Source organism: Phocoena sinus, chromosome 14 (genome assembly GCF_008692025.1).
Source record: "Phocoena sinus isolate mPhoSin1 chromosome 14, mPhoSin1.pri, whole genome shotgun sequence".
Lineage (NCBI taxonomy): Eukaryota > Metazoa > Chordata > Mammalia > Artiodactyla > Phocoenidae > Phocoena > Phocoena sinus.
Window position 1 is genome coordinate 8,569,543 of NC_045776.1, and position 10,886 is coordinate 8,580,428.

At 36.7% G+C, this 10,886-nt stretch overlaps 1 protein-coding gene across 4 annotated transcripts in view; it reads left to right on the plus strand.

Moving 5' to 3' along the window:
• TMX3 (thioredoxin related transmembrane protein 3) overlaps nucleotides 1-7,171 on the plus strand; it is a 51,355-nt gene extending 44,184 nt beyond the window's left edge. For 2 of the 4 annotated variants that reach the window (XM_032602806.1, XM_032602809.1), the window contains 3 exons: nucleotides 664-793; nucleotides 2,123-2,191; nucleotides 3,674-7,171. In XM_032602806.1, coding sequence (XP_032458697.1) covers nucleotides 664-793; nucleotides 2,123-2,191; nucleotides 3,674-3,934 — 460 coding nt within the window. In that variant the 3' untranslated portion in view covers nucleotides 3,935-7,171. Of the gene's footprint in view, nucleotides 1-663; nucleotides 795-2,122; nucleotides 2,192-3,673 lie in introns of those variants that run through there. The other 2 variants (XM_032602808.1, XR_004345397.1) reach the window with 2 other exon arrangements.
• Nucleotides 7,172-10,886: the final 3,715 nt, after the last annotated feature.

The following is a 10,886-nucleotide window of genomic DNA, read 5'->3' on the forward strand; positions in this document are numbered from 1 at the left end:
CTAGTATATCACTGAAGCACCCAAGAGGATGGGGTGATTATACCATAGGGTAGTGGGTGTTCAGAGAATTTGGAATAGTATTTATTGAATGTGTATTATGTATTGATATAAGGAATGTGCTGGATATTTAACTTGAATTTTCTCATTTAACTTCTGTAGCAAGATAGGTACCCTGCCCCCCACACCTTTATTCATTTATAAATGAAAAATATGAGACTTAAAGTTGTGGGAAAGCATCAGATCCGAACACAGGCAGTGTAACTCTGGAGACCATGCTGTTCCCTCTCTAGCTGCCTGAACGCCCTTTAACTGAGGTGGGCTGTATATGATTAAAGTGATGGTATTTAAGATAAACTTGTGGCCAGGAATTATATTGCCCAAAATTTATACTTCGTACATAATAATTTTTATCCTTAGGTTTGATCGTGAATACTCATTTGTCTGATGTTGTATACTAATAGTTTTCATAAATGTTAATTTAGCTATTTTTTAAATTGATGCACAATTTGAATTTTTCTTTATGTAAACAAAGGAAGGCAAAGCTATTATAGCTCCCTCCTTTTGCACTTCTAGTTATTTAGATATAATTCAAATAAGTATCAGAATATTTGTTGTCTCTGTGTTTAACATGTATTTTGATTTCTTTTGTTTTTCTATTTTCAGTGAATTAAAAGTCCCAACTGTGGTTGTACTGAATACTTCAAACCAACAGTACTTTTTACTAGATAGACAGATTAAGAATGCAGAAGACATGGTCCAGTTCATTAATAACGTTTTGGATGGCACAGTAGATGTGAGTTTTTGCTTTAATTGCAATGGGGTGATGGGAGGAGGTGGAGGAGAAATGAGTTATGTTCTTCTGATTCTCAAAGAAAGAGTCGGCCATCACCCGGGGTGAGGGGCAGGCCTCCATCCTTGCTTCTCTCACATGATAGGCAGTCACCTTCCCCAGGACCTAAGTGGCAGAGGCTGCTAATGGGTGGAATGTTATTTGGAGGACATAGGTTGTCATAGTGATGGGGGGAGGTGTTACTGGCATTTAGAGTCAGGGACTAGTGATGCTAAGAGGTCTGCAGGGTACAGAGCTATCCGATAGTGAACTTCCTGACTCTTAGTACCTCTCTGGATTCAAGAATACAGTTGCATTAAGTTACTTGGATTGGTTTTCTAAAAAAACCTGTGAATAGCACCACAGTTTCTTAAAAGATCAGGAAATGTATTTAAAACCAGCCCCAGTGGAGTGTTCCAAATAAAATCCTACAAAATATTTCTCAGAAATGATGAATGGATAATCTTAACTGTTTTTTTCTGTAAACCATATTGCAGTGATTTTCAAACTGGGTTGTAGCCCGTATTTAGAGGGTCATGAAATCACTTCAGCAGGTTGTGGCCAACATGCATCTTAATTCAATAAACTAGAATAAAATAAGAAGAGAAGAGACTTCAGGGCTTTTGTGAAGTGTAATTATTACTTTGTGAGACTTGTTTCAGCTTTACACAAACTATATTTGAAAGTTGCTTCACAGAGTAACAAGTATTTCTTCTTTGGAAACACTCTTGATCACTCATAGTAGGAATTTTATATTTGTGAAAATAACACTTGTTGAAATGATGCTCACCTGTATGAGTGAGAACCCTTCTATTTGTAAGTTAGTGAAATTCAAGGAATGAGCCAGACTTTAGGCATGGCTGAATGCAGGGATTTGATGGATTTTCATCCGGAATTTTTCTCCCTCTCCCTTCCAGCACTTTTTTCTTTTTGGGTTTCATCATCGGAGAGACTTGCCCTGCAGGACAGTGAGGATATCCTGCAGCAACCGTAACACTCTCAGCTAAACTGAAAAGCTGGGCAGGCCGGCACTTGGGTGGGTCAGCCTCAGCCGAGCTGCTTGGACTGTGATCAGGGAGGATGCATTTTCAGAGGAGAATCAAACCGTGTTCATACAAGAGAGCAGAAGGAGGGTGGGACAGAAAAGCCAGTAAATATTTACTCCGTGGCTCTTTCAGGTGCTCTGTGTAATCTTTTGTAGTCAACTCTTGACCAGCAATTGTAAGATTACCTAACAGAAAAATGAAATAATAGTACTGAAATAACAATTGTTTTCTTCTTGTTAAATTTAAGGCCCAAGGAGGGGATAGCATTTTGCAGAGATTGAAAAGAATAGTATTTGATGCCAAATCTACTATTGTGGTAAGTTGTGACAGTGTGTTTAGTGTCACTAATAATTGAGACTATATCGGTATATAGGTTATGTCTAACTAAGGTAAAATCTGGAATTTCAAAGGATTCGGTAAAAATACGTATTCTTAACTTGCAAGATAAGAACTAGTACATATTTACGTTAAGAAAAGATACTAATCAGGTGGATATTAAGTTTCTCCAATTATTCATTTCTGTATGATTGGTGAGTTAACTGGAATTCAGAATCACTGAACCTGGTAGCATGACTTAAAGTGTTTTTCAGAGTTTCTTTCCTCCTCCTGCCCTTCTCAGTCCTTGGATCTGAAGCCTTCTTGCTGAGAACTCTAAGAATCTCTCTTACGATCCCAGCTTCCACTGTCAGTCAGCCTGACTGCAGGGCAGCCCTCAATTTGTTGGAGCCTTAAACTTAGTTCTAGTTGTCTGTCTTGAGCTCCTCCACGGGTATTTTCGTTCATTACGGCCAAAAGCAAAACAGAGCTAACCTTCTTCTGTTGGTGGGAAGTAAAGTCACGCTAATAACTCATTAGTTGCTCCGTGCATCCTTCAGTTTGTCAGTGACCTTCTTTCTACGGATTCGGATTGGGCCCTTATCCCATTATGTGTGGCCGCTGCACTAGCCTCCACTTGGTCTTCACGCTTCCTCTTGCCCTGCCTCCAGTCCTCTGCCTAATTAGTATCACTAAAATAATCAGTTCTGATCACTTTCCTTCCCTTTTCCTGTGATGCCCCTCACAATTCTCTGTCTGTCTCACATATTCTCCTCCTCAGTCTTTGAGCTCACACTGTACCCTGGCCTGCCTTGTTCTTACGCTTAAATTTCTGCCTCAAAACACCTTTATTCTGTGATGCCTTTTTCCATTATCTCAATCCAAAGTGACCCTGCTCTCCTCTGAACTTGTCTATTTAGTTCTCAAGAGTTATAGTCACAATCCATAGAATATATTATAGTTGAAAAACCTATTCAGTTAAATTGCTTTTACTTTTCTGGGAGCCAAGGAGACAGTATATAAACTGAGGGAAATTATTAAGTTAATCTTGCTTTACTACTAACCAGACAAGTAAAAAATATTTAAAATGTTATGTGAAGAGAATATTGTATGGTCAATAACCACCCTTCTCCATAGCAGATTCCTATAGCCAGGATATAACTGCACAGCTCTTGGCACATAATAGCCATCTCAAAGAGACCTTTGTGATTAATGTGAGAAAAATAAACATCTTTTGAAAAGGTAGTGGACAATTTGGTGCCTTTTTCTGCTGCCAATAGCTGGTTATACATACACACGTACATGGGTATAAACTTTCTAAAGGGCCTTTCACATGATGGTCACAACGGAAATATTGACATTGATTCACTGGAACTAAAAGCAAGTTGGATGGCAGCAAGAGGAAGAAATCTGTAGTGGTTTTGAATTCATTTGTGCGTTTTATATCAGAATACCAATGAGGGATGTAACTATCTTTCCACAGTCTATATTCAAGAGCTCTCCACTTATGGGCTGCTTTCTCTTTGGCCTGCCACTGGGTGTCATCAGCGTCATGTGCTACGGCATCTACACGGCTGACGCAGACGGAGGTTACACAGAAGAACGCTATGAAGTGTCCAAAGGTGAGACGGGAAGCCCAGAACCGGTAGAAGAGAGCAAAGAAAAACAGGAGCCCAGGAGTGGGGACTCTCTGGTGCCTGCAGTGCAAGAACCCAAAGACGTGTTAGAAAAGAAGAAAGACTGAGACTTTACCAAGATAAAATATTTCATAGGATTTCAAATTATTAAAGAGTCTATTCATTGAATTTAGACATTTAATCATGACCTTTACAGAAGAGAACATGGTGTTTGTATTTTGCTAACATCAACTGCATGGGTTATAAAATAGTCCTTCCGTAAATGGGGAGATGTTTGGAGCAAAGAGATGAAACGTTTGTCTAAAACAAACAAAATCAAAACACTCCATCAAAGTTTACCTTATAGATGTTGTTCTACCAGATCAGTTCTATTTGCATGTTTCTCTATCTGAATATTCTGTGACAAAATTAAGATTCTTGGGCAGAATATTTAAATTGGCCAGGCAGGTAGAAGATACGTGTGTGATAGAGAAAAATAACACCTCCACCTCCTACCATCCATTCTCCTCATGTTTTGGATGAGATTTATATGGACAAAATTAAGTCTTTAAAATTTAGGCACTTTAAGGAGAACTAATAACTTTTTCCAAGGATCAAATTAAGATTATGAGATAAAATAATTTGGTTTTATACAGCATAGTGATTTTATTTTGTTATTTTTAAAGGAGAGGAAATGTTACTTTTTACCTTTATACTCAGTTACATTATAAAACTTTCATACGGGCCTATATCGTGGGAAAAAAAATAGTCTTATGTTTAATCTTTGCAGCAGAAACAGGATTTACTTGGATCAGTGATTTCAAATGATGCCCTGGACACTGAGAAGGTGTCTTAGCCAACACTGCAGGAAGGGAGGGGGGTCTCTGTCACCCCTACACTGCTTTAGCCAGAACAGCATACTTTTATTTCTCTGTTTTATATATTGGGATTTCGTCTAAAATTTCTTCTTTGGTAAAAAGCTCCTGCTGCTTTTTAAAAAGTAATATATATCATGTTTTTATTTTATGGTATGGTAACTTTATAGTAATTTATAATCTAGTGTGTGTGTATGTATATCTATATATACACATACACACATATGAAATTTATTGACATACATCTGTTGTGTAATATTATGGGCGAGTCTGTGTTCATAATGAGTAATGAGTGGCATAATCAGCCTGTTAAAGAAACTTCATGTCCAGTGATTAAAGACATCTGCCAGTTACCTTCTCCGTCCTCCCCGTTGTTACCCATTTCAGCTAATGACCTCTCATCTTCTCTCCATAACGGAATAACATAGGAATTCTATCCCAAGTTATGTACAAAAACTGGTGTCTTTTAAATAACAGTGTGGTATGTTTATGGTAGATTAGTTTATGTTTGAGACCTTCATTTTAGCTAAGTTTAGGATTTTTATTAAGTGACTATAATCTGGGTGGTTATTCATTGAGTTATGAAACATTTTTAAATGTTTCATCACTTTAAAACTATGTAATTCATGGTCCTGATAGTGAAGCTGTTTAGGGCTGTGGTCCCCAGGGCAGCCTGGGGCTATTTCTGATGCCAAGCTGATCACTACCAACCCGAGGCTCTTGTGCTTTTGTCCTAAGGAGTTACTAGGAGTTGCTCTCTCGTACCTTTCAGTATATAGTCATTACTTGTTCTTGATGTTTATAATGATAAATTATTATCATTTTTATAAATGAAGCACGTATGCAGTCCCAGGAAATTTCACGAAATACTAGAAGGAAATGTTATTCTTAAATGGAAACTGGAGATAAATGCTGTTAATTTAACAAGGAAATTTCTCTCTAAAGAGTAATGAGAGAGTCTTTTGGAAAATAGATATTAATGTTGGCAGCAGTCAAGCTTATTTTGCAGCTGTGAAAAGCTTAGCTAAATACAGATGCCTCACGTTAGTCTCGGCCTGGTAGGGAAGTTACAGCTTAGCCACTACCAGTGACAGGAGGAAGCTGTAAAAATGTCATGGCTTCTTTCTTCATGTTTATCACTAACAGGTGTCTGTTATCTGCGTGGTTTTGTCTTTTGTCAAGCACACCTATAATTTAAAGACCAAAACAGGGAAAAGAAAAAAAAAGGAGCAAAGCTTAATATGTATCAACAAAGTCCAGTGTTCTTTGTATTTCGAGATTTTCTTGTCTATAAATTAATGCCTTAGTTCTCTGTTATCTTTTTTCACAACACTATACTGTTGCCCCGTATTCTTATTTGTGTTTTCAGAATGTGTCTATTTGGGAAACAAAAAGTGTAGATGGTTTGTAAGTGAATAATTTTTTTTATTAAAATTTTGCTTTTGACTTGTCTCTACTTTAGGATATTGTCACAATATCCTCACAAAACAAGTTGAAAGTTTTTGCTCACTAGTATCGTTTTCCCCTCAATGTGGTATCAGCGTTTACTAGAAATGCTGTTTTCGTTTTAGGAAAAATTACTTCAAAATAAAGGAAGGTTTCTTAATGAATCTTGTAGAAGAACATAGATATCATCCTAATTCAGTGATGAATCTCACTGTGATTACATATCAATAGGGGGAATACCCTTCAGTAAGTCGGAGTTTTGCCTTCTCTTTAAGTTGCAATAAAGTTCCGTTTCTGACTTCTAATATTCAAGATGCTAGATGCTTGCTGTTGCTGAATCTGGTGCTTAGACAGTTTTTAAAGATATTTCAAAGAGAGAAAGTGCATGTTTTTATGGAGCAGTGCACCTCATTATAGCTTGCCGTCCTTTTTGTTTCATTGTATATGTTAATATTTCTCTGTATCTGAAACTTAGGTGGATTAGACCTGGAGTTTTCACTTGCTTCTTTATACATAGTGCTCCCTGGTATCTGAGTTAGAAATAACGTGAAGAGCCAAATGTCTAGCGGCTGAAGGACGGGTCTATATGAATAGTAAATAGTAAAACAATTAGCTATATTGTTTTCATTCAGTGGATATTTGTTCTTGTTGATATTTCTTGTGTTTTGTTTCAGGGGCTTTTGGGCTTTGATTTTGCAAAAAGTAATTTAAATATTTTCATCTTTGCTTCATATGATATGGAAGTAGGACAGGGAAAAATCACTCAGCTATTCTTTTTATATAGAGAGTGTTCAAATAAACAATTGTAGGATGTTAAGACTATCAATTAATTGGTGGGATTAGGTTTGCCATTTTATTTTTATAAATATATATTTTTTCTGAATGTGTCTGAGTCCAAGAGTGGGCAAAAAATAATTTTCTACTTTGGACTAATCTATAAAGGGTTTTGAAAGTTTGTGTTACTAACGCATTGAATTCATGATATCCTGCCTTAAGGCACCAATTGTAAATCTTCATTTTTCTAAAATAAATTAATTGAAAACATGTAACCGTTTGTTATTTTTACCATTTATCTTTTGGTTGTCTGGGATGTAAATAATTCTCTATGCAAAGCAAAAAGGACAGTTGAGACTTCATCTTCCACAGTGTTTTTTTTTTCCTTTTATTAATTGTAAGTTATTTGTAATTATAGAAAATAGTTTTAAAATTTAAACAGACTTGATAGAGATAAGATTGTAATCTAATTCTTTCATATTGAAGGTGAAGAACCTGAGATTCATAGGTTTGATATATTTTGTATTTGTAAAACCTGACCATTTTAAATATTAATTACAGAGTTTAAAGCTAGAATAATTGGATTTGAGTCCTTGATCCAACTGCCAGAGTGTCATCTTGGACACAACACAACCACCCCTCACTTTCACTGTCACTAAAATGGGAATCTAAAGCCTCAAGGTTTTCTTTTTTAAAATAGCAAACAAATGGGGAAAGTATATTATGAAAAAACAAAACTTTATGCAGATTAATGTTTTGTCATTTGTTTTTCCCATTTTATGCCATGAGCATATCTTTTAGTGAGAATCACTCTGGCAAAGGAATAACAGCCACAGAATTGGTTCCACACAGCCTGTGCATGTGTGCAGACTGACTGGTTAGGACGGGCCTCTTCTGATAAGAGCCCTCAACTTTTTTCTAAGTCCATGCCTATAAACAGAAAAGATGTTTTAAACAGGTAGTAAAAAAAGGGGCTGTTATTTTGTTGCAGTTTATCCTTTCAGCAAATGTTTATTACATGTCTTCTACGTACTCCTGAGGATACAGCCATAAACGGCAGTCACAGCCTCAGTCCTCATGGAGTTTTTAGCTGCAATAACTGGTACTCGGGCTTACTTCAAGCGCTCATTTGTAAGTTTTCTACTTTTCTGTTTTTCTTAGTTTCCCTTCTCATATAATTTGTTGTTCAGCATCTAATTGTTGCTATTAGATCTTTGGGATCTTTGGGACTCCGAGGGTAGGAGACCAGGACAATACAGCTGGCATCAGTATGAAGGGTTGGGATTTACTCAGCGTGTCTGTGACTGTCTGTGGGTGGATGACATGGAGGGGGAGCAGTTCAACGTGAGGGAGCTCTGGACGAAAGCAATCTCCAGGGACACAGCCGGCTTCCTGGGGGAGGGTCAGAATCCCCACATGGAAAATATGTAAACATAAGCCGGCATAAGGCCATAAATGCAAGCACTAAAGCCACCCTCTACGCCGACGTTCACAACCGTCCCTTCCCTTTCCAGCAAAAAGTCCCAAAAGAGTGTCGGCCAGCTTTTATATGGTAAATTTTAGTTGGGTGGATGAAGTAGTCAAGTGAAACTGATGAATATGTAATAGGAACTGAGGATATTTTCCCTCTCATTCAGAGTGTTCACATCGATCCGGCATCCCTGTCTTCATCACTAGGGTCACTTAAAGATTTATGGAACAGTGGTTTTCTTCCTTCGAAGTTGTTTGATACTCTGCAGTTTCTGAACATATGTTTGACGTTAGTAGAAATTCTATATCAAACCATAAGAATCCAGTCACAACTACAGTAAATGATCAGATTTTAATGACTCATACAGTGACATTTATTATTTTGATGTTGTACACTCAAAACTAATCTGTGTAACTGATAAATCTGTGTTAAATTCCTTTGTCTCCTTTTTATTCTTAAACTTACTGTTAAGGAAACTATAAGATTCTGAATTGGCATTATTGAGACTTCTGGACTGTATGACTTTTCCAAACAATACTTTATTGTTCTAAACCAAATAATTGATAGAAGGACTTAATATTAAAGATTTTTGTAAAGTAAAAGATTACTCCCTTTTTGTACAACAGGTGATTTTGAAAGGAGTAAAAGAATTTACAAAATTCACCCTATTTTTGGACATAGGTTAATTTCACATTTTTAATAAAAACTAGGTAGTTTAGTTTTCAGGATTATCATATAAACCTCTTTTGCCCAAATTATTATGCTTACTACAGTTTATTCCTCTCAGTTGACAGTATGATCTCAAATTGTGAATTGCTGGCCTTCAAAATAATGAGTTTTTCTCTATGGTCCTTGTAAATACATAGAGTGATTTAAATATTAACTGTGAAGCATAATGGTAATTTCCACAGGTGCCTAAGGACCTCTAGGAAGATACACTGGGAACATTTTTTTTCTGGAAAGATCCAGTTATTTATTAAATTATGAGGTACTCCTCAGATATTATGGAGGAAAGTTGTTGATGATTAATCTTTTTTTAATGTTTTTTTACATCTTTATTGGAGTATAATTGCTTTACAATGGTGTGCTAGTTTCTGATTAATATTTTTAAATGTATAGTATGAAGTATAGTTTAAAGAGCCTTTGGAGATAAACTGCGGTTGATATCTGAGTAGAATCGCTCAATAATTGTTTAAATCTGAACAAGTCACTTAACCTCCCTTGCTCATTATCTCTGATGGGGGGAGCAGTGGCTTGTCCTGCCCCCATTCCCTTCTCAGGAGTGAAGTTGGGAACCTTAAACTCAGTGGTGTTATCATGTATGTGCATAAAGAGGCTGAAGTTTTATGGGACTCGGTAGAAAAATGTCAAGACGTTGGCCACTGCCTGTGATCTTCGGAAAGGTCCTTATAGGAAAGAGACAGCATGGGAAAACAGGAAGGGAGCATACAGCTCTGCAGAGAGCCTTCTCCCTGAAGCCAACAGTATGTGACTGAGGTAACCATTTTCCTTTTTTACTTGCAAAAGCCAAGTTCCTTGCTTCAGGATTAATTTAAGAATCACTCACGTACGGCCACAGGGAACGATAGTTTAAGAGCCTCCTGACCACGTTGCTCACTCTACTGCCAAATGATGATCTCCTAGCTCTCTATCTGGAAAAACACAGTATTTCCAGGAAGTAGTAAGTGCTGTACGTTGTTTTCTTATCTAAATTTCTGTGGGGAAAAGGATTTCAGTAAATGATGCTAAATCAGTTGGCCATCCCATGGGGAAAAAGAGTGACCACTGATTGATCCCACCTAACACCATACACAGAAATTAATTCAAAATGGATCATAGACCTAAATACGAAAAATTTTCTTAGAGAAAATCTTCCTGACCTTTGGTGTAGAACAATTGCTTAAAGAGGATACAAGATGACTAACATGAAAAAAAGTATCAATTGAATCTCATTAGAATTAAGAATTTCTTTTTATCAAAAGACACCATTAGACAGTGAAAAGAAAGATGTTCACAATTTTTACATCTACCAAAGGACTTCTATCCAGAATATACAAAGAACATTTGTAAATCAATAAGGAAAAGACAACCCAATGTAAACAATGCACAAAGGATGGGAATAGGAACTTTACAAAAGAGAATTTCCAAGTGGTCAATGAGACTACTAGCAGGTACTCAACATCACTCCTCATTCAGTCTCTTGATTTTAAAAATCTCACAAATCTGTATCTCCAGCTTGTATATCTGACTTGACATCTCTACTTGGGTGTTTAATAGGCAGTTCAAACACCATGTCCTAAACACTTTGATTTTTCCACCAAATGCCTGCTTTTACTCAGTCTTTCTCATCTCAGTAAATGGTAACTTCGTTTTTCTTATTACTCAGGTCAGAAACCCTGGATCTATCCATAGCTTCTTTCCTTCAACACCTGATATCTAATCTGTGAGAAATTGTTAGCTGTATCTCTTTTTAAAAATTTATTTATTTTTGGCTGCGTTGGGTATTCATTGCTG